The 25,926-nt window shown below is 32.7% G+C and overlaps 1 protein-coding gene across 1 annotated transcript in view; it reads left to right on the forward strand.

Moving 5' to 3' along the window:
- The window catches only part of NCAM2 (neural cell adhesion molecule 2), a 422,844-nt gene that overhangs the window by 379,271 nt on the left and 17,647 nt on the right, over positions 1 to 25,926 (forward strand). Inside the window, exon 17 of the mRNA XM_011988436.1 lies at positions 14,078 to 14,283. Within this exon, the coding sequence (XP_011843826.1) occupies positions 14,078 to 14,283 (206 nt within the window). The remainder of the gene's footprint in view (positions 1 to 14,077; positions 14,284 to 25,926) is intronic.

The raw sequence follows: 25,926 nt of genomic DNA on the forward strand, positions 1-25,926 counted from the left end.
CCGCCACCTCGCCCGGCTAGTTTTTTGTATTTTTTAGTAGAGACGGGGTTTCACCGTGTTAGCCAGGATGGTCTCGATCTCCGGACCTCGTGATCCGCCGGCCTAGGCCTCCTAAAGTGCTGGGATTACAGGCGTGAGCCACCACGCCCGGCCTTTTAGTTTTTATTTTTGAATTATACCGATAGACCTTATTATGTAATGTTAATTCAATAACTAATCACATATGAGAGACTGAGTCTATTTAATTCCTCACCTCTTCAATCTAAACATTATCCAAGGAGTTCTTATTCTTATATGGTGTGTGGAAATGGGCGTGGAATAGGAGAGAAGGAGAGAAGGAAGACTGGACAGACATTTAATAGTCATTACCATAGCCCATGCCTCCTCTGGCTCTTTCCAAACGATTGCGGCAGATTCTGCTTCCTTCCAATAACTCCCTGCCATCTGTTGGAAAATGATCACAATTTCTAGTTTGTTTTTGGTGCTGTTTGTCAATTTTGATTTGACTGATCTATTTATTTGTTACTGAATTCACTTGCAAGCTCCATCCTCTTTAACAGCATCCTTCACCACTAAAATCCCAACGCCCACCAATCACCTCTAATATCCATATATGTTTTCTAATCTCAGAATCACACACCGTTTCATACGTCTTTTTTTATTCAAGCCATGTTCAGATTAAAATGGACTTCTTACATCAAATGGGAAGCTGATTCTTATTTTTGAAAACCATCTCAAACATTATTTTCTTTATTATGTTCCCTTGACCATTGACTACTAATTTGTATGCTTCTCCCTCCTATCTGCTAACCTCACATTATTTTTTTTTTTTTTGCCAAGAGGTAAACAATAAATTACACTGCATATTAATTTCTAAATGATATATCTTACTCTTCCCAATACATTATCGAGTGTACATGTGTGTATATATATGTGAAATATATATATATAAAATATATATATATGAAAACATGCTCTTCAACAAAGTACAGCACAACGATGAACATATGAGTGCACGTGTCTTTTTGGTGGAATGATTTGTATCTTTCAGGTAGATACCTGGTAATTGGATTATTGGGTCAAATGGTAGTTCTGTTTTAAGTTATTTGAGAAATCTCCAGACTGCTTTCCACAGTGGCTGGACTAAGTTGCATTCCCATCAACAGTGTAAAAGCATTTTCTTTTCTCTACAGCCTCACCAGCATCTGTTGTTTTTTGACTTTTAAAAATGATTATTCTCATTGGTGTGAGATATTATCTCAGTGTGGTTTTGATTTGCATTTTTCTGATGATTAATGATGTTAAGCATTTTTTCATATGTTTAATAGCCACTTGTATATCTTCTTTTTGAGAAGTGTCTGTCCATGTCCTTTGTGTATTCTTTAATGGGATTATTCGTTTATTGCTAAATGATTTAAGTTCCCCATAGATTCTGGATATTGGACCTTTGTAGGATGCATTGTTTGTGAATATCTTCTCCCATTGTGTAGATTTTCTCTTTGCCCTGTTGACCATTTATTTTGCTATACAGAAGCTCTTTAGTTTAATTAGGTCCCACTTGTCTATTTTTGTTTTTGTTGCGATTCCGTTTGGAGATTTAGCCAAAAATTCCTTGCCGAGGCCAATGTCAAGAAGAATATTTCTTAGGTTGTCCTTCAGGATTTTTACATTCCGAGGCCTTATATATAAGTTTTTAATCCATTCTGAGTTAAGTTTTGTATATGGTGAAAGGTAGGGATCCAGATAAAATGTTCTGCGTTGGGCTGGCCAGTTATCCCAGCATCATATATTGAATAGAGAGTTATTTCCCCATCATTTGCTTTTGCTGACCTTGTAGGTGAGATGGTTGTAGGTGTGTGGCTTTATTTTGAGTTTTCTATTCTGTCCAAGAGCAAAAGCATGGAATCCAGCCAGGTGCCTATCAGTGGTAGATTGTATAAAGAAAATATGGCACATCTGCACCATCTAATACTACACAGCCATAAAAATAATGAAACCATGTCCTTTGCAGCAACATGGATAGAGCTGGAGGCCATAATCCTAAGCAAATTAACTCAGCAACAGAAAACAAAATATCACAGGTTCTCACTTATAACTGGGAGCTAAGCATTGAGCACACATGGACATAAATATGGGACAACAGACATTGTGGACTACTAGAGGATGGGGTGTGGGTTAAAAAACTACCCATCAATCAGGCTGTATGCTCACTATCAGGGTGATATGACTTCCAAACCTCAGCATCATGCATATTCACATGTAAGAAATCTGCACATATACCCCCTGCATCAAAAATAAAAGTTGAAATTCTAAAAGGTATACAGTTTTGCAATTATAAATGCCATTCATATAATCTACTTGTTCACAGTTCCCCCGTTTTTAACCAAATATACTCAATCAGCAGCTTTTTCTTGCCCTGAATCATATATTAAGAAAAAATCAAATAAAACGATATGGTTTATCAGTGCTACCTTTTCACTGTTCCGAATCCCTGATAAACTTCCTAGGAATTTGAAGTGATTTGAAGGAAAATTTCAGATTGCCATTGAGTTTATTTACAAAACAATTATTTATATGTGTAACAGAACATTTTGACAAAACATTCAAAATGATTAGAAAATGGAGACTCAGTATTGAAGAATAAGTGTTGGAAAATACATACATCTACCCCCTAAAGAATGAGCACTCTGTGAAAAGAAATGTGGTAGTAAGTAATAAGATGTCTATATCAAAACTGTTCAGCAAAGTACACATAAAATGGTACATTAAAAAGACCTTATCGAGAGGTACCAAAAATAGCCTGAGGATGTAAAACATATATAAATAAACATTAGCCTTTTCTTATATATTTAAGTAATGTTGAAAATTGTTGATGAATTTTACTCAGGATTTTTAAAATCTAAAGTTTTCAAATTCCCCAAATAATATGTGGATGCTTTAAATAGTATTGTAAGGGACCAAAAAAGTTGGAAAATTATGTAAAATGATTTTACACAATCTACATCAGCGTATTAATCTCCAACATAAACTTTTATAATTTATTTCTAGATATATAAAGGGTTCCAATGAACTCATTATATACCTATGTGAAAATAGAGTAAATAACGTTAGCATGGTTCTAAAAACTAAAAATCCCTCCAACTGGCTACACAACATCCATAAGCTGGTGTAATTTCATAAAATTAAGTGCTGTATTCCTGACTATAATTCAATTTTGATTTTAAATGTTTTTAAGTATTATTATTTTTAATATTCCAAGACTCCTTTTATAGAATTTAGTCTCTCAAAAAGATACTCTTTGCAGTTTTCCCTTCATGGATAACAATGCTCTTTTCACAGCCATCACAGCCATTACTAGCATTACATACTTTTTCTTTTCAAATTATTCATTGAAAAATACAGGAGATTACATGTTGTACCCATACAGCTCTCATTCAATTATTTCTGTAAGCAGTTTCATATCTGATGACTGTGAACTTGAGTGAACTTTAAAAAGTTGCTAATAAGTGCATTTTGTCAAGGAGCTGAAAGATGTAATGCCTTTTTATAATCTCATGAATACTCTGAGCTGCCCAGAGGGAACCGAGACATACCAGAGTAAAAGATTGGAACACAAAAGAAGTACAGTCTTTATTTTGGGGAGGTGATTTTGATTCACTTTGTAACAATCTTTTAAAAGTTATAATCTTTATGTTTTATTACAATGAAGATGAATTGATCTAAAATATTGGACAAAATAATAATACAATAAATATGTTAATGATCACAAAGACATAATAAGGTACTAGAGGGCAAAATGAATAATAGAAGAAGAGAATGCCTCCCAAAACTCAATATCTCCTTATCTCAAAACTGAGCAAAAGCCAAAGTCATATATGAGTGACAATAAGAGCATTTGTAAATGATATGGACTTCCTCCATCTTCACATCAGTTTTAAAAAGATGAAGAAATATTTTAAGTGGCAGTTAGGAATACAGCAATGACCAAAAACAAAATTTGCTATATAAGAAATGAACAAATAAAAAAAGGAATAATATTAAAAATTTTAAAAACTTGTTTATTCTGGTCACAGTAAAATGCATAGCTAAAAGTAGAAGGATGGAAATGATCTGAAGCCTTAGGCCTTAATGAAGATAACATATTAAACACAAAAACAATAATGTTTTGTTTGTTTGTTTGTTTGTTTGTTTGAGACAGGGTCTCGCTCCAGGCCGGAGTACAGTGGCGCGATCTTGGCTCACTGCAACCTCCACCTCCCATGTTCAAGTGATTCTCCTGCCTCAGCCTCCCAAGTAGCTGGGACTACAGGCACGTGCCACCACGCCCAGTTAATTTTTTGTACTTTTAGTAGAAACAGGGTTTCACCGTGTTAGCCAGGATGGTCTCGACATCCTGACCTCATAATCTGCCCTCCTCAGCCTCCCAAAGTGCTGGGATTACAGGTGTGAGCTAGTGTGCCTGGCCAATAACAATAACTTTTAAAACAAAATGTTTGTACTTACTAAAATCTAGGAAGGTTTTGGATAAAAGTGGAGAAGGTCTAGTTTTTTTAAAAAAAAAATTACTATAAGCAAATAACAAGTAACAAGAAGCTACTGTAAATTGAATGTTTTTAGAATAATAGGTTTAACAAATGAAATAATAACACATGTGTATAATGATTTGGAATTCCCAAAGGACTTTCCTGCTTGAGCCTAAAAGACCATTTTCATTAAGATAACTGGATATGTATATCACCATTTTACCAATAAAGAAACTGAGAATGAAACAACAACTTTATTTAGATATTTCCAATTGTATTACATGGGCCACAAAATGGGTGAAAAATGTAATTCACCCTGAAGATTTAAAATGTTAGAATTTCCAAGTGCATTTATATTAACTCATCTTTTTATTTATCTGTTTTATAATGTGCATTACATATTTCAATGTATATTATAAAATACTACCAGTTTATAATTTAAAATAAAAACACTCATCTTGGAAGCATATACTCTTCTCTAGGCATATACCGGAAACAATTTTAAAAGTTTTCTAGAAGAAAGGAAGAATATAAAATTCAATCACGGTCGCTGTTGAGTGTGCTGTTTATTTTTTTTTAATTTTGAATGAATGTCAAATGTTATTTTTAATATCCTTGCTACTGAAATTTGCAATGATTTTTCTCTTTTTTCTCTTAATTGATACAGTTAAAAGAGTATTGACTAGAAATTGGAGACCTCAAAAGTTCAAACACTTCTTTCAAATGGGGAATTTTAATGTGAATTAAAATTGAATAAATCTATCCATTTAGGGTTGCCCTCTAGGTAGCAAAAATGCAAGAGCCCCACCCTCCTCCGCCCCAGGCGTGATGCAGAAGAGAAACCAGTTCAGAGAAATGGAAATAGTGTTGCATTGTGCTCAGATTGCTAATATCAGTGGTTCCATATAAAATTCAGTGAATTTTATAAGTTGCATGAATCAAAATTTTCATTTTCCTTTTTTTATACCTGTAATTACAACACATGCAAATATGAACTGAAAGTCATGTTCTTTCAAATATATAAAGATAAATATTTTGGAATTTTTTTTTCTTAACACCCACAAATATATAAAGATAACATATATACATATATTTCTAATTATCTATGTAGTTTAACTGAGAGAAGTCTATCAAAGTCCAAATATGAATGAATCTTAACTCATTTAAACTATTTTGTAAGTAAGTTTGTGACTAACAAGTGTAGTCTTCCCTGTAGAAAATAGGAAGTTTCGTTAATATAAGACATCTCTCTACACAACTCCATAATGTTGAAGAGTACTATTTTATTTATTGACAAGTGGCTTCTGTTAAGAAATGTAAAGGATGCTGTTTGGTTTTATGCTGGAGGAATATTATGAATACAGTTTATTCTCAATATCCCCACCATTTTTAAAGCTGCGAGCATTTAATTAAAAAATTATTTTTAAACAGTATTTTGCTCACCCAGTCTAGTCTGCTTTGATTGGCTCTTTCTACATTCTACTACACATTGACTCTTTGAACTACATTTTACTCTTTGTATATTCAAGGGAATTCTAGGGAAAATGCCACAAAACAAACATTTAATTTATCAATTTAATATAATATTCAGGTCTATAAGGAATAGGTAATCTTGGTAGACTGCTTGCCTAACATAACACAAGAAGAAGCATTGTGTAAACCTCAGAGATGTTCATTGGCTTTTAAATTAGTGCAATGCATTTTTCTTTAAAACTATGTATTATCTCAGAATGTATCTTCCATAATGCAAAATTTTTGCCATAATGTTAACAACATTTCTTACTATTACCAGGATGCCCTTGTTAATACAAATATCATATCCCTTAGCTCCTTTGTCATGTCTTTTGTTATCCAATGGATGAAATTATATAAGGGAATTTATAATGCTTCCTAAGTAAATGTGGACTTAAATTGAAGTATAATAATTCTAAAGAGTTACGTTAATTTTATTAATTCTATTTTAGTAAATTTTAGGCAACCCTTCTGATTCTGCACTATTTTATTAGGCAGTCAATCAATGTTTGTGAAGCATACATGGATTAATGTTCCTTCTTTTTTTTTGCTATGTAGCTGCAGAAGTCTTTAGATTATCCAGATGTTTGACTTCTTAAGTAGCTGACAATTCTGACCTAGATGGAGCCCTGCTGCAGAAAGATGCCTGCTCCCCCTTTCTCCACACCAGAAATGCAATCAAAACAAGACTAATTGACTGTGTTCTTATAATTTTTGAGAAATTGCCTTTTAAGTTTCAGTATACCAAATTCAAATATTAAAAATTATAATCATGGTAGTTTTACTTCAGTAATTTAGAAAGCTATTCAAATCCAAATCAGCAATATTTTGAGAAGTATGCCTATGAAGTCCAACACTGATAATAAATTTCCTAGAAATTGGTAAATGAGAGTAATTAGATACCCTCCAAATATTTACAAAGACTATATCCTCTGGAGGGAACATTTCTACTGCCTGAAGTATTTTATGAGAGAAATTTTGCCTAGTTATTTTGCTTGACTATGTTAAGTAAATTTAATGTTTTCAACATTTTGACACTTTATATTAAGTATTTCTCAAGCCATTTTGAATAGAAGTTAGTGAAACTTTGAACTGTACACATGCCTCTCAAAGAAGATACTTTTTGGGTATGTTTTATAATGGATAATTTCTAAAAATATTTTTTTGAAACTCTAAAGAACGGTTATTAATTCTCTCAATGTTCTATCAATATATCAAATTTATTTAATTGTAGGATTAATGCTCCACTATTTAAATGATTCAAATTTGAGGTAATTTTGAAGAGTATTTTTTAGAATAACCTGAACTTAATTTCATTTCATAAGATTCCACAAAACTATTGTTGAATTCATTTCTATTGATCTTAATCTACAAAGCAAACTGAAACTTCCCCCATGATCATATATGACCAGATAGAATTTCAAGTTGCAGGGGATTTTTTAAATCTTCTTTAGTTTTTCCTTATTACATATGTATGTATTTGCTATAGATTTATGCCAAAATTTTCCATATATCATTTGATGTTAGGGAGTATGTTATACTAGAAAGGGCGAAGTAAGAAGATATAATTAAGAGTCATGTAGACTTATCTCTAATGTGGAAAGATACGTAGTAATATCATCAACACCAATCAGAGTTATTTAATGTCTTCTCTTTTCTTTCTTTTCATATGCTTAACCTACTTGCCTTCTGCATCCAACAATAACTCTTACAAAAATAGCTACCAGTATTCTGGAAACAGCAACCAATCACCATCTTAGGACTCTTTGATTTTTTTCTCCATGTCTTTATTGCAGCTTTCCATGTCCTGAAATTAATTTTCAATCTACCTGGAGAAGATTATACATGCACATAGAAAAAGGTTAAATAAAACATTGAACTACATAAGGCGTCAAAAAGCATGGCTAGTTTTACGAATCTAATAGTGGTGTTTGAAAAGCTAGTATTATCAAATATAATACACTTAATGGACAAATAATTTAATATTCCAGTTGGGATTTAATTTATACAACAAAAACATGAAAAGACACATACGATAATCCCTGCTTTAACCAGAGATACATTCCAAAACTCTCAGTGGATGCCTGAAACCTCTGATACTACTTAACCCTACATACACAGATTTTCCTCTGCATACATACCTATAATAAACCTTATAAGTTAGGCTCAGTAAGTTAACAATAATATCTGTTATTAAAATAGAACAATTACAACAATTTGCCAGCATTGCTAATCTGGCTAAGGGGCCATTATTAAGTAAAATAAGGGTTATTGAACATGAACGCTTTGAGATTGTGACAATATAAGGGCTGAAACAGCTCATAAGTAACCAAGAGGTGGGTGGTGTAGATAACACAGACGATAAAGGGATGATTTGTGTCCCTGTCATGACAGAGAGGAATAGCAAGATATTTCATTGCACTACTCAGAATGGCCTGGAATTCAAACTTTATAAATTGTTTACTTCTGGAATTTTCCATTTGATATTTTTGGACCACAGTTGACCATAGATAACCGAATCTACAGAATGCAAAACTGATTAAGGAGGGACTGCTGTATATAAGACATTTGAATGAAGCTTGGTTTCTCGTATTTTAATACTTTGATTTTATGTTTGGCTGAAAATTTGAATGCAATTACACGAAGATATGGGGAAACAGATTTAGTAAGTCAATTTCCAAATGTCATAGGGTTAGAGAAAATGCAGCTCAGAGGGAAACTGATTCTCACAGTTGCTTTTAATAGTAAAATATAAACCAAATATACTTTTAACTTTTTGTTTTCTAAATTATTTATTCTTATGCAATTATGATATGAAGCTCATTTTTCATAACAGCAATATAAAATGATCACTAAAGACGAAGCTTAAAGCAGGAATATAAGTTAGATAAATAATTTCCATTGACGTATTTCATTTAAATAGTTGTTAAATAGTTGTACCTCCGCTAATAGTAAAGATATATGGATATTGACATTTTTCTATAAGAATAATACATATTTTAATATATTTGCTGTTCTGTATTTTATCCATATCTTTTCATTATTCGAAGGTGAATATCCAAGGAAAAATGTTGACTCTAACACAAGTACAAAAAATATACAACCTGGAAGCCGGGCACAATGGCTCACGCCTGTCATCCCAGCACTTTGGGGGGCTGAGGCGGGTGGATCACAAGGTCAGCAGATCGAGACCATCCTGGCTAACACGGTGAAATCCCGTCTCCACTAAAAATACAAAAAATTAGCCGGGCGTGGTGGCGGCGCCTGTAGTCCCAGTTACTCAGGAGGCTGAGGCAGGAGAATGGCGTGAACCTGGGAGGCGGAGCTTGCAGTGAGCCGAGATTGGGCCACTGCACTCCAGCCTGGGGGACAGAGCAAGACTCCGTCACAAAAAAAGAAAAAAAGCAAAAAGAAAATACAACTTGGAGTCAATTAGTGATTCGCTTGTACAGTTCTAATTTTAGGGGTTAGTATGTGACTTAGGCCAATGACCTCTCTGGATCTCAGTTTTCTTGTATCTAAATTACAACTGATAATATTGTTTTCCTACCTTATAAAGTTACCATAAAAATTACACCATAAGTCATAAGTGGAAGTATCCTGATGATCTTAAAAATAAAAAATGGATTTATAATTATTTAAATTATTACTTATGCTCAGGTTTGATTTGCTAAATTAAAAAACCACAATTAACTAATAAAAATGAACTTTCTGCATGTTATTGTGAAAATACATCATTAGTAGTTCCCAAATCTTAATGATGTCATTTCATATGTGCTTATGGTTTTATCTGTGAAATATCCAGAGTACAAACAGTGGACTTTTTATGCCAGAGTAAATTGGTGACAGAAAATAATTAGAATATTTAACTTTTAGAGTTATAACAGCCTAACCTCATGAGATATAAGAAAGTATAAGCATTTAAATACATCCTCAAGGTGAAATTTAATATATATAGTATGTATATACATACTATATATACATATACATGACTTTCAAAAGACAAAACTTATAAACCTATTTTTGAATTTTTTTTTCAGAGAATAGTACATTTGTATATTACTGGGGTGCGTGAGAACTTTTGATACAGGCGTACAGTGTGTAATAATCACATCAGGGTAAATGGTGCATCCATCACCTCAAGCATTTATCTTTTGTGTTACAAATAATCCAATTGAACTCTTGTAGTTATTTTTAAATGTGTAATGATTATTGACTATAGTCACCCTGTTGTGCTATTAAATACTAGATCTTACTCAGTTTTCAACATAAACCCATTTGAAGTTCACTTCTATCCACTGCAATGACAAAAAGATACTTATTTTTTCATAAAAATAACTTCGAGTAACCTACAACAATTGTAATAAGCTTATAAAGTTTAATTTTCTGTATATAGAAAAAAGTCCTAGCTATTAATATTTTAGCAATTCTTCACCATAAGAAGATAGGGCTCCTAGGAGGCAGTTATGGTTAAAAAAGAGTAGGATCTTAATCTGATGGGATCAATGACTTGATTAGAAAAGGAAAAGAGAGAGCTCTCTCTGAGTCTGTCCCACAAGTCACCACACAGTGAAAAGGAAGCCGTTTGCAAAGCCAGGAAAGGAGCCCTCGTCAGAATCCAATCATGCTGGTACCTTGACCGCATAGTGTAAACCGCCATAACTGTTAGGAAATAAATCTCTTTTGTTTAAGCCAAAAAAATTAAGATGTTTTACATATATAATTTTTCTGAAAGCTTTTCTAAAGTTAAAAGTGTAGCACATCATTATACTAGTTTAATGCTAAAAAGGTCACAGAATGAAGTATTTGTCATTTAAAAGCTAACTAGCCAAACCTGAATTATTAAAAAAAACAGTTACTGTAGCCTCGAGAGAATAATCATTACTTAATGCGAGATACTTTTCTACTTTAGATTACTGCTGAAAAGATATGTTTACAGAATAGTTTAATGTTTAACATTAGATAATTTTTAATTTAAATATCATTTCTCTAGAATTTTATAATATTAAAATAATAATTATAAGCAATACTTGTTAAATTTTAACTTTGGGCACTGAGTGCTGGAGGTTAAGTACATTACCACATTCACAGCAATCTTCTCAACAAACCTGTGACCTATTTTTGGTTGTTATTTTTATTGTAACTGTTTCCATTTTAATAAAGAGGCATTTCAGTCTTAGAGATATTAAATGGCTTACCCCAAAAGTTAATGATGGTAAGTGATGAAACCAGTCATTTCTTACTCCTGATGCAGTGTTTTTAAGAACAAAGCACGACTCTTCATACTTAGGAAAGGTAAATGGGAATTTGTTTAATAAATAATACATATTGTCATTGATCTATAGGATTTAGTGCCTAGAACTATGTCTGCATGTGTGAAGAACCTAAATGAAGTAGCAGAAGAGTGATCAGTTCAAACCAATAGGATCATCAAGTAAATGTATACACCAGGGCTAAACCACAATTATACATTTTTTTCCAATTTTTTTTCCTGAGCTTTAGTTGTTGAGTAATGTGCAACATATCTAAAATGAATACATTTGAATATTGAAGAAAATATTATATTTTCATACAATCAAATATTTTTCATAGGTAAGTTGACTTCACTGTATTGTAATGATAGATTCAGAAGTGAATCATTTATATTTGGAAATGGATAATGGAAGAAAATACATACCATGATTTTTTTAACTGCAAATGGAAATCCTAGTTTGCTTGATATGTTATTTTTGTAGTGTGAGGAAATAGTTCTTTTTAAATCTTGCATAGAGATATACCTTTGAAAAAAATGATATCTAATCTTTGGAATCTCATTCTACACTTGTTTATTGAGATTTTTCACAATAAAAAAAAAATTAAATCCCCATGGCTGAAAAAATACGATTCTTTCTCTAGTCATTCCTCAAGCGGTTTCATGTGCAAAGATAATAGTTCTGTCGAAACCAGAAATATTCCCGGATACTAGTTAAGCAATTTTACTAAACTGTCACCATCTAAGTAGCATGTTAAAATTTGGTATAGAAAAGAGATACTGAAATTGACATAAATACATTATTTTTTTCACACTACCTTGTGTTTATTGCTAGTTTTTCTTCATGAGAAGCAAAATAATTTCAATAAAAATTATACTTTCTCGGACATGAACATTCTAAATTTGTTAATTCGGTCCCTAAGTAATTCTCATTTGCCATATCATGATGACATTGTAGAAGTATATTTGCAAATGTGAACCACAAAGTTGCCCGGGTGAAGTGCTAGGCCACTATGTCACAAATGGAATGATTTTTTTTTTTTCAAAACTGTGCTGCTTGCTTTTAGAATGATAAGAAAAAAAAAACTTAAACCTATTTTTGGAAAAATAAATAAAATAATGTAGACATGACACTCAGTCATCCTACAGAACTAGTATTCAGACAAGTCTGACATACTCAAAGTCAACCTGCTAGTGGTTGCTTTTGTATGTTAGCAGTTGTTTTGATTCCTTTGGATCACTATTTATTCAAGTCATTATTAAAATATTAAGCCTAAGTTTAAAAATATCACATAGGAAAACTTTGTTTTATATACATATTTTTTCAGGAGTGGTTTTCTCACAATTCAAATTTATATCTATACCTGTATCTGTCGCCCGTGTTTCACGTCAGTTACATATTTGAACATGCAGTTACTATGCTGAGTAATAAATGTATTTTGTCATTAAAAAGACTAAACTGGGCCGGGCACGGTGGCTCACGCCTGTAATCCCAGCACTTTGGGAGGCCGAGGCGGGCAGATCACGAGATCAGGAGATCGAGACCATCCTGGCTAACACAGTGAAACCCCGTCTCTACTAAAAAAACAAAAAATTAGCGGGGCATGGTGGCAGCACCTGTAGTCCCAGCTACTAGGAAGACTGAGGCAGGAGAATGGCGTGAACCTGGGACGCAGAGCTTGCAGTGAGCTGAAATCGCGCCACCGCACTCCAACCTGGGAGGCAGAGCGAGACTTCATTTCACACACACACACACACAAGACTAAACCGTTATGCAAGCTAATTCTTAACATATGTGTTAAGAATCATTTTGAATGCCTATAAATTATGTTTCTTTTTCTTCTAGATAATATATTATCATCAGTTTAATTTATTTCTTTATATTGTCCTTATTTTCTGATCCATATTGTTATAGCTGTGGAGTCTACCCACAGATTCTACTACAAACACCTAACACTTGATTCATCTTCATTATTACTTGCTGCACTTGACATTTCAATTTTATCAGTCAGGATACTTCACCTTCCTTCCATTCGCCTCTTTCCCGGTTACTTTCTTTATGTGTTTTGGGATTTCCTGCAACCAATATACCAAAGAAAAGTGGTTTCTATCTTCTCCTACCTTGTCATGATAGGAACTAACAAGGGGTCATAAATACCATAGCTATGAAAAGTTGCCTCTAATCTAACATATTTGTTAAAATATTAACTGGAGAAATACAGGTAAGCCATTTCTTGCAAAATGATGATTCCTACAATATTCATAGAAAGGTATATTTAAATACATTCTCTGATAAAGCAAAGCGCTCAGAACCATCCATTTACAAGTTTAACTTTTAAAACTGACATAATCTCATACAGATGATCTATTTAACACTTTTCGCAGAAGTTTTGACTATAATTTTCTTTTAACATTGTGATGATCTATTAATGGGTGTCATTTTCTGATAAAGTACATTTAGGGATATGATAATATTCATTATCTTTCCCACAGGGATTCAAGAACTGTATTTTTAAAAAGAGGCACTTAGACGCTTTTTCTTTGTTAGTAAAAAAAAAAGTTTGAAAAAGATAGTCACATAATTAACACATCAATTGCTTAAAATATTATTTGAAACAAGGGAATAGGTGTCAACAATCATGAAATTGAATTCTGCCAGTTACTGTGACTTTATTCTGTCTCTTGAATTACTGGATAAGATTTATTTTAAAAATAATCATCTAATATTTTCTAATTTAGGGGTTTAATACTTTATTTTTATTTATTTATTTTTTTTTTTTTGCTTTTTAAGACACACTTTTTAATGGTCTTGGGCTTGGAGCAGTCATTGGCCTGGGAGTTGCTGCACTTCTGCTAATTCTTGTGGTAACAGACGTCAGCTGCTTCTTTATTCGGCAATGTGGGTTGCTGATGTGCATCACTAGGAGGATGTGTGGAAAGAAAAGTGGCTCCAGTGGCAAAAGTAAAGAACTCGAAGAAGGAAAAGCTGCATACCTGTGAGTATCAAGCATCTACATCATGTCATATTCAACAAGTGCCACAGTCAAGCTTGAGGGCTTTACCTGAGGGCTTTCTTTGAAGTAGGGTAGTGTTTGATTATGCAACATTGCACACTGCAGTGCCTGCTCTCTGACCTTAAAAGTATATAGCATAGAGCAAAGTGACTTGGACAACAGTTTATTCAAAATGGGAGCTTCACTAAAAAGAATCACTGCCATGATTTATAGATGATAAACATATAGATGAATGGACAGTTGTGCAAATGTATTCCATTTTGATTTGCCCCACTGGTTTTGTTTATATTAAATAAAAGAAAGGCTTCAACAATAATCTGAGCTAAAAACTCAATTGAACTGAGTTAAAAACAACAAAATTATGGCAACTTCTACAAATGTAAGGTGTGACTACAATATGCTTCATGATTTTTTTGTATAGAAAATATTATATGTGCTATAAAATACAATATTACAGATTCTGAATATACTATTCTAAAATTTGATCAAAAGTTAATTACATTTTAGAATTTGGAGGTCTCTGTGTAGTTCTATTTACTTAAGCAGAACATAATTTTCAAGAAAATATGTAGATCAATTTTTTAGAAAATTATTTTGTCCTGTAAAAGGGAAATTACGATGTTTTAGTATTTCCATTTTGTTTTATTTTGTTTGTCTTTACATAGATACGGATCTAACTTTGAAAGTAGAGTATGATCAATGCAAAAAATTCAGCAAGCACAGGAAATCATACCCAAGCATATGCATGCACATTTGTGTGTTATGTGTAGGTTTGTATACATGTACATGTGTGCGTTAAACACAGCAATCAAAAAATAAACAGTCTTAAGAGTTCAAGACATTCCCTTTATTATTATTTTTAACCTTAAGTCCTGTCTACTGCATACTTTTTCTAACACATACAAAAGTGCTGAAAGACTTTACAGCAAACAACCATATACCAACCAGGTGGGTTCCACAATTAACATTTTGGGATATTTTGTCGTATGTTTATTCATACTTGAATCCATTATATTTTCTTGAATTTCAAAAAATCAACACATAACTCCCACCTAATTCAGCCTGCATATCATTACATAGAGTCTAAAATGTGTGTTCATTTATTTAAGTAAAGCCACAGAATGAAATGCACCAAATGTTTCAGTTGAAGAGTTTTGACAAATGTTTTTATATGTGTAACGCAAAACCGTATCACAATTCAGAACTTTACCACCACTCTCTGGAAGTTCTCTCATTTCCTTATCCAGTCAGCCTACATTAACCTCCCCCACCCAGGCAACTACTATTACTGATGTTTCACCATAGATCGTTTTTGCTTATTTTGGAACTTCATATAAGTGGATTCGTACGACGTCTACCCTTCTGTATCTGACATCTTCAAAAATGTTGTATTAAGACCATTCATGTTTTTTTATTTTAAGGACTGATTCTTTTTTAGTGTTGAATAATTTCTATTCTTTTTCTATGCATATATGGAAGCATGGAAGGTCTCATACTGTTTTATAGACTCACTTGTCTTTGCTTTATCATATAATTTTGTTCCATGGTGTCATTTACACCTTAAATTTTAAAGATACTACTTTTATTTGAAAAGTTTTTACTTGAAAGTTTTTGCTTTTAAAATATATGCCAAAATAGATATGTTTTTTTAACATATTTTTCTATTTTTGCTAATCGTTTTAACATTTTTACTCTCACGGAAGTATAATATTCAAAAAGGCTTAGCTATTATCAGTGTACAGTTTAATAAATATTGACAAGCTAAGCAAGCCCATTTTTAATGCTCAAATCAAGAAAAAGAACTTTATTATTTACATCTCCTTTCCTGTCCCTATTCCATCTCATGCTAAGCATTATCCTGACTTCATAGCACCATAGATTAGATTTTCCTGTTTTTATACTTTACATAAATGAGTTTATACTTGTTGGCTATGGGATATTTTGATACGGGCATACAATATGTAGTGATCAAATCAGAGTAATTGTGGTATCTATCACTTCAAACTTTTATCAATTATTTGTGCTAGCAACACATTCCAATTCTACTCTCTTAGTTATTTTTAAATATGTGATAAATTATTTTTGGCTATTGTCAATCTATTGTAACACTGAATATGTGACACTGAATATGACACTGAATCCTATTCATTCTATTGAACTGTATTTTTATACCCATTAACTGTTCCTACTTAATCCCCCATTCCCCCTTCTTTGTTACATTTGCTAGCCTCTGGTAACAAGTATTCTTTTCTCCATGAGTTTAAGGTGTTGTTGTTGTTTTAGCTCCCACATATGAATGAAAACACACAATATTTTTCTTTCTACAGCTGACTTATTTCTCTTAACAATTTTCTCCAGTTCCATCAATGTTTCCACCAATGATTTTCCACTGTGCTTGTACCCAATTTTCATCCATTCATCATCCACTCATGGACACTTAGGTCAATTTCATATCTTAGCTATTCTGAATATTGCTGCAATAAACATGGGAATGCAAATGTCTCTTCAATCCCTTTTGTACATATACCAAGCAGAGGAATCACTGGATCATATGGTAGTTTCTATTTTTAGTTTTTTGAGGAACTTTCATGCTGTCCTCCATAGTGACTGTATTAATTTACATTCCCACTAATCCACAAGTGTATAATGGTTTTCGTTTCTTCACATCTTCATCTGGATTCATTATTGCGTATCTTTTGGATAAAATTCATTTTAACTGGGATGAGATGATATCTTATTATAGTTTTGATCTGCATTTCTCTGATGATACTGAGCATTTTTTGTATACTTGTGGCTATTTGTATGTTGTCTTTTGAGAGAAATGTCTATTCAGATCATTTGCTCATTTTTTATTGGATTATTTGTTTTGTTTTGTTTTCTGTTGAGTTGTTTGAGTTGCTCGCATGTACTGGTTATTAGTTCCTTGTCAGATGGGTACTTTATAAACATATCCTCCTATTCTGTGGGTTGTCTCTTCACTTTGTTAATTGTTTCCTTCAGTGTCAGAAGTTTTTCAGCTTGGTGTGACCCCATTTGTCCGTGTTTGCTTTGTTTGTGCTTGAGGGGTATTACTCAAGAAATGTGTGCCCAGATCAATGATTTGAGGTGTTTCCCCCATGTTTTCTTCTAGTACTTTCATAGATTTGGTCTTCGATTTAAGTCATTATTCTGTTTTTATTTGTTCTTTGTATATGGCAAGAGATAGGGGTCTACGATCATTCTTCTACATATGGATGTCCAGATTTCCCAGTACCATTTATTGATGAGACTTCCCTATCTCCAATGTATATTCTTGGCAGCTGTGTTAAAAATAACTCTACTGTAAATGCCTGGGTTTGTGTCTGGGTTCTCTACTCTGTTTCACTTGGTGTCTGTTTTTATGCCAGTAACATGCTTTTTTGTTTATTATACCTCTGTAGTATAATTTGAAGTTAGGTAATGTGGCTCTTCTGGGTCCTTTGTGTTTCCATATACATTTTATGACTTTTTTTTCTATTTCTGTGAAGAATGTCATTGGTATTTCGATAAGAATTGCATTGAATCTGTAGATTTCTTTGAGTAGTATGGACATTTTAACAATATTCTTTTAATCCACAAACATAAAATACCTTTTAATTTTTGTGTCACCTTCAAGTTTTCATCAATGTTTTATCATTTTCATTGTAGAGATCTTTTACTTCTTTGCTTAAGTTCATTCATAGGTATTTCAACTTATTTGAGCTTTTATAAATGGGATTACTTTATTGGTCTATTTTTCAAATTGTTTCCTGTTGACATGTAGAAATGTTACTGATTATTGTATGCTGATTTTGTATCCTGAAACATTACTGAATATATTTCTTTGTTCTAATAGTTTTTTGGTGGAGTCTTTAGCATTTTCTAAATATAAGATCTATCATCATAAGAAGGATTATTTGACTCCTTCCTTTCCACTTTGGATGCGTTTTATTTCTTCATCTTTCTTAATTACCCTGGCTAGGACGTGCAGTACTATGTTAATACCAGTGGTGAAAGTAGACTTCCTTGTCTTGTTCCGGATCTTAGAGGAAAGACTTTCCATTTTTCCTGGTTCAGTATGATACTAGCTGTAAATGTGTCATATATGGCTCTAATTGTCTTGAAGTGTCTATGTTACTTGTGTACCCAGTTTTTTGACAGTTGTTGGCATGAATTGATGCATTTTATCGAAAGCAGTTTCAGCATAAATTGAAAGGATTATACATTTTATTTTGCTTACATTCTGTTGATATGATGTATCACATTTATTTATTTTCATGTGTTAAACCATTCTTGAATCCCTGGGATGAATTTTACTTGATCAAGGTGAATGATATTTTCAATGTGTTGTTGCGCTCAGTTTGCTCATACTTTGTTGAAGATTTTTGCATTCTATGTTCATCAGAGATATTGGCCTGTAGTCCTGTAGCATTCCTTTTGAGTTGTGTCTTTGTCTAGTTTTGATGTTAAGGTAACGTTGACTTTATAGAATGAGTTTGTGAGTTTTCCCACTTCCTCAATATTTTTGAAGAGTTTGAGTAGAATTGGTATTAGTTCCTCTTTGATGTTTGGTAGAATTTGTAAGTCAACCCATCAGGTCCTGGAGTTTTCTTTAATGGGAGATTTTGTATTACTGCTTCTATCCCATTATTTATTTTGGTTTTGGATTTCTTTATAGTTCAGCCTTGGTAGGTTGTACATGTCTAGGAATTTATCTAGTTTCCCACTTTGCATATAGTTTCTCTTAATATTCCCTAATGACTTTTCTTGTTTGAGATTAAGTCTTGCTCTGTTGGCTGGCTGGAGTGCAGTGGTGTGATCTCGGCTTACTGCAACCTTCACCTCCTGGGTTCGGGTGATCCTCCTGCCTCTCAGCCTCCTGAGTAGCTGGGACTAAGAGCACGCACCACCATCCCCAGCTAATTTTTGTATTTTTGTAGAGAGGGGGTTTCACCATACTGGCCAAGTTGGTCTCGAATTCCTGACCTTAACTGATCTGCCCACCTTGGTCTCCCAAAGTGACCTCCCAGGGCCTCCCAGGCATGAGCCACTGTGACCAGCCATGATTTTTTGAATTTTTGTGATATCAGTTCTTATGTCTCCTTTCTCACCTGTAATTTTACTTATTTCAATCATGTGTCTTTTAGTCTGGCTAAAGATTTATCATTTTTTTATCTTGTGAAAAAAATCACTTTTTTATCTTTAGGTTTTCTAAGTCTAAATTTTATTTATTTCCGCTCAATCTTTGTTATTTATTTTCTTCTACTAAGAAGAAAATTTTGGGTTGGGCTTGCTTTGGCTCTTCCAGTTCTTTAAGATGCGTTGTAAGGTTGTTTAATTAAAGTTTTTCTGCTATTTTGGTGTAGATGTTTATTGCTGTAATGTCCCACTTAGTACTACTTTTGCAGAATCCCATAGGTTTTGGTATGTTGTGTTTCCATTATCATTTGTTTCAAGAAATTTTTAATTTTCCTTCTTAATTTCATTGACTTAATGGTCATTCAGGAGCATATATATTTTTTAATTTCCATGAGTTTCTATAGTTTCCAAAGTTCCTCTTGTTATTGACTTTTAGTTTATTGTTTTCTGTTATCAGAAAATATGCTTGATATGATTACAATTTTTTGGAATTTTTCAAGAATTATTTTGTGGCCTAACATATGATCTATCCTTGAGAATGTTTCATGTGCTGAGGAGAAGAAAGTGTATTCTTAAAAACATGGATGAAATGTTCTTTAAATGTTTATTAGGTCCATTTGGTCTACAGTATATTTTATGAGTTATGTTTCTCTGTTGATTTTCTGCCTGGATGTCTTGTCCAATGCTGAAAGATGGGTTTTGAGGTTCCCAGCTACGATTTTGTTAGGATCTTTCTCTCTAGGTCAAATACTATTCGCTCTATATATCAGGGTTTTCCAACGTTGGGCGCATACATGTTTATAATTGCTATATTCCTTTGCTTAATTAACCCCTTTATCATTTTATAATGACCTTATTTGTCTATTTTTACACTAACCCCTCTATCATTTTATAATGACTTTATTCGTCTATTTTTACAGTCCTTATTCAAGCATTTTAGTCATTTTCTATTAGGTTGTCTCTCTTTTCCTTACTGATATGTAGGTGTGTTCTTTTATCCAACATGCTCTACGTACATAATCTGGGCTATACATATAAATCATGTATATACAATTTATTAAGAGTATAGATAAACCTTTATGGTATAATGAAAATTATATATATAATAAAATATTTACATATGAAATATAATTTTACATATAACTTCTTTTCTTATTTTGTGGATTCTTTTAACTGGCAAAATGTTGTCTCTGGGGAGGCCAAGGCGGATGGATGACCTGAGGTCAGGAATTCGAGACCAGCCTGGACAACAGGGTGAAACCCCGTCTCTACTAAAAATACAAAAATTAGCTAGGCATGGTGGTGGGTGCCTATAATCCCAGCTACTCAGGAGGCTGAGGCAGGAGAATCACTTGAACCCGGGAAGGGGAGATTGCAGTGAGCCACTGCATTCCTGGATGGGCAACAAGAGCAAAACTTTGTCTCAAGAAACAAAAAAAAAAACAAAAAAAAAGGTTTTCCCTGGTGAACAGAAGTGCCTGATCCTAATGTAGTTTAGTATTTTGTCTCTTCTTTATCTTATTTTTAAAATATTTGCCTATCCTGAGGTCACTAAGGCCCTCTATATTTTCCAGGAAATCTTTATCATTTCACATTTTACCTTTAGACATACAATATACCTGAGTTAGGACTCCACACACTTTTCAGTTAGTATTTTTTACACTATGTTTAGAAAATAGCACCAGTAATTGAAAATGTCATTCTTTTCTCACTAATAGCAGTGCCACGGTTGTGACATCTCAAATGGCAGAATTCAAATAGGCCTGTTTCTGTTCTTCTTATTCTGTTCCATTTTTCACCTTCTCTATCCTTTCACCAACACCAGGCTTTATTAATCTCTAAATCTTTGCCATAGTTGTTTTCTAACTGATAGAATGAGTTCTCCAAGTTTGTTGTTCTTCAAGATTGTTTTGCTAGTCTTGATTCACGTATCCATTTAAACTGACTTGCAATTCCAAATGTTAAAAATGCTACAATTTTTACTGGGATTGCATTAATTTTGTAGATTCATTGAAAGAGAATTAATATCTTTGCAAGATAAACTATTTTAAGCAACAAATCAGTAATAACTTGTGTGAGCTTTTTAAAGAATCTAGATTTACTTATGAAGTGAAATTTCAAAAGTACCTCATTCTTTCACAGTCATTTTAGGTTGCTGTATATGTTTAAGCAGATGGTGTTCTGCACAAATCCAAAGAGGGCTATTTATCAGGGTCATGACACCACTTGACTTATGCAGAAAATGAGTGCAGTAACCTTAGGACCAATTCCCTTACTTCAGTAAAGAGTTATTCATTAGAATGCATTATAACTAAACAATAAAATTTTAAAAAATATTTCTATCTATGACCACTCGTCTTAAAATACGTATACCCATGAAACATAGTGAAATCATCAAGATATTCTCTAAATTTTAAACAGAATTATTTTTATTTTTGCTAGAAACAAAGCAAATTGCTTTTGTAACTTAAGATACTTTCTCTAATTTACTTTTTAAGTTTCAAAAATTGCTGACTTTTCCCAATTCTCATTTCATTGAATAAAGTAATTTTGATAGAATTAATTCAGTGGAAAATTTAATTTACTACCTGTAATACTATAATTCAAATGCAAGGTATTATGGACACTCACCCTGGGTATGACCATGAACAGTAAAGAATACTGATAAGACACTATAAACAATGGCAACTTAAACTCATGTAAAGTACTACACAATGACCAGACTTAGCTAGAATTAACTGATGGGTTTAGGTGTTTGAAATCCTCTTATTACATTTTATCATTTATAACTGAAGAAGACATCAATTTTAGAGTTTCTTTTTCCTTGCCTATAAAAATGAAACCATGGGCCATGCGATTTTAAACTTTCTTTACAAATCTACAATTATTTCACTCCAATTATGAACTGTTCAGTAAATAACTCTACAGTTGATAAGATCTCAGGAGTTTGCGGGAGCCAGAAGCATACTGTGTGTCCACGTATAGAATGGATGTAGAAATGACCAAAACACAATTTTAGAAAACAAAAGGAACAAAAGGCATCCTACCCTTGCAATTACTTCCCAAAGAACCACATCTACAGTTTGTACTCTTTAGTGTCTGACTTCTTACAGAAAAGTTTGGATTACTCAGAAAAGGAGAGTAAGGTTTACAATCTCTGAGAAATAAGAACAAAACCTTGCACAAGCATTTCATAACATCAGTGCTAACAAATGGGGAGACCAATGATATAAAAATTAGTTTGGCAAGTAATATATTTTATTTAAAATATAAACTAAAAATTAGTTTGGCGAATAATTATTAGTTTGGCAAATATTTTAATAATCTAATTATAAAAGTTTTTTTTTCAATTCTAAGGCAGACGTAATCATTACTTTTCTTATAATGAAACCCCATATGCCAACTGAGATTTATTTTTCAAAATTAAAAAACAAAGGCTTTTAATCTATTTTTTAAATACTAAAATTCTCCTGAACTTCTATGTACCTAAAATTCAAGAAACTTCACTTTTAAATGTTCCTGTAATGTCATATTTTATTTTGTATACTGGTATTTTTTCTCTTTTTTCAAATCTGGCTCTTTCTATTGAGAAAATCTAGAACAGTCAACCATCTGTATTTTTTTTTCCACTTTCAACTTCCTCCCTCATTGCTCAATCTCTTCTATTTTTGGCTTATGCTTCACTAAAGCTGCTCTTTTCAGTTGAGAGATTTTATGTTGATCAAATCTCATGTCTTATTTTAGTTTTCAGATTCTCAAACCATCTTGGATAATGTGATATTGTTTATATGTTCCCTTAATGACATTCTACCATGCCCTTCCAAGACTCTATATCATCTTAATTCTCTGTGTTTCCTCCTCAGCTCTCTTTCTTTATGTATAATTTATCCCATAACTCCAAAGATCACCTCTACATGTATGAATACCAAATAAATATCTATGTCTGGTCCTTATCATTCTCCTGGGCATCAGGATGCCTGTGTGTGTCTATTTCTAAACAAAATGGTAGTAATTCAAAATGACTGAAATCTAACTTAGAATGATGACTCCCAAATTATTTTCTGTTTCTGCTGTCCCCATGTCTGTCAATGGAATAAGTATATTTCCAGTTCCACTTCAATTCCATTTCAAATGCTTCTAGCTCAATAAAGATTTTCTATTTCATTAACTTGGCTAAAACCCTGTTTCATCTGTGTACTCCTGTTTCATTCCATTTGTCATATTCTTATATCCTTTATTACATATTTTTGGATTAATTTCTTAGCGTTGTTTTAAATAAGCCATTCTGAACAAAGTATAAGCTCCTTGGTCACTGGCATTTGTTCATATTAACATTAACATTGCACAAAATGGTCTTTTTCTGTCACATATAAGAAGACACTAGTTTCTTCCTTCTATTCTGTAGATAGTCTGCAAGGAACTAGAGGGTTAGAAAGCTCTGTGTTCTTGTGACATATTGTTTTTAAAACCTAACTCGAGTCTGATCAGTTTTCCCTCACTAAGTACTGACTTAAAACTTTAACACGGCCAGGCGCGGTGGCTCACGCTTGTAATCCCAGCACTTTGGGAGGCCGAGGTGGGTGGATCACCTGAGGTCAGGAGTTCAAGACCAGCCTGGCTTACGTAGCTAAACCCTGTCTTTACTAAAACTACAAAAATTAGCATGATGTGATAGCGCATGCCTGTAATTCCAGCTGCTAGAGACTGAGACGGGAGAATCGCTTGAACCTGCCAGTCAGCACTGCAGTGAAACAAGATGGCGCCACTGCACTCCAGCCTGGGCTATACAGTGAGACTCCATCTCAAGAAAAAATAAAAATAAAATAAAATAAAACTATCACATTGTAAGGGAGTACCATTTTCAGCCTATTTTTAAGTAGCTGTGAAAAGACTCCAAGAACCAGTGGAAAAATAGACGAGCTTGAATCCCAGTACCCTTAGACAAGTCATTCTGACTTCTGTGAACGTTAGTTTCTTTACCCATAAATTCTCATTTGCATTTCTGCTCCACATGTTGTGTGACATAAGCAAATGCAATATATGTAAAATTACCCTTACAATGCCTGGCATTTAATAATAATTATGCATCAGGGTTAGAAATACAGGAGAATCAATTCTTCATAGCTACATTTTTTTTTTTACATCACCAAGCCTGTTTCAATTTTACTAAATTGTTTGTCTATGACCATTTGTTATATACATTCTGTATTGTTACATATATATTTGTTATATATATTCTGTTATATATATTCTGTATATATATTCAATATATGTAAAATACATGCAATATATGTAAAATTACCCTTATAATACCTGACATAGAATAATAATTATGCATCAGGGTTAGAAATACAGGAGAATCAATTCTTCATAGCTACATTTTTTTTTTTTTTACATCACCAAGCCTATTTCAATTTTACTAAATTGTTTGTGACCATTTGTTATATATATTCTGTAAGGGATATTTTTACTTCATGAGATGGTAATTAGTATATTTCAGTTCAAAAATTAGATTCAATTGTTCTCAAACAAAATGCAAACTGCATATTTATTAGAGACGGAATAAACTAAGGAACTAACATAAATTAGCCTCTACTGCACACTAAACAAGATACAAATAAGAGACATGGTAAATACAGAGGAATCAATTCATTTCCAATATCTTTTGCTTTCTTCATCAGTACCTTTTATGCTTACCAATAATTGTCTGTATTTTTACATTATCTTCCTAAATGAACAGATCACAAAAGTTAGTTTTAGTTTTATTTAAATAGAGGCACATGATAAAACACATTGAATAAATATTACATACAGTAACATCATTACATATACTATATATATGTTATTATATATAAAGGTAGAGATAGAGATATAAATTAAATTTTGTAAGTCTTCTCTTTTGCTCATCCACTGAGCAAATATTTATGGAATAAATGCCAGGTTATAAGCACTTTTATAGAACTTGAGAACAAATTAGTAAGCAAAGCAAACAATAATTTTGTTCACATGGATTTCAAGTTGTTGTGGAAGATGGAAGTTCATAAATGTTAACTAAAAACGAAATGTCCAGTAGTGATAAGCAGTAAACAAATGAAAGGCAGGATGTTAAGTTGTTATTTGATACTGTGTCATGAACACCTCTCAGGGAGGTGACATTAAGCCTAAGGTTGGGTAATAAGGAGTCGGTAATATAATAATCAAGGGACAGAACATTCTAGGCAGATGTAAAACAATTAATGTAAAGATTCTAACATGGGAATAAGCTTGCTATGTTCAAGGACAAATGAAGCTTAGTGGTGAGAGTCAAAGAAAGAGAAACTGGTATAAATATCAGATTGGGAAATTATCTAGGGGCCAAATTATTATTCCATCTTCTTGCGTCAAAGAAAAGGGTCTGAATTTTATTTGAAATAGAAAACTACTAGAAGAGTTTTAAGAATATGACTTTTGCTATTGTATGAGGAATGTGTTATTGGGCCTGGTAGATTTA

The sequence above is a fragment of the Mandrillus leucophaeus genome, unplaced genomic scaffold (genome assembly GCF_000951045.1).
Source record: "Mandrillus leucophaeus isolate KB7577 unplaced genomic scaffold, Mleu.le_1.0 Scaffold33, whole genome shotgun sequence".
Taxonomy (NCBI): Eukaryota; Metazoa; Chordata; class Mammalia; order Primates; family Cercopithecidae; genus Mandrillus; species Mandrillus leucophaeus.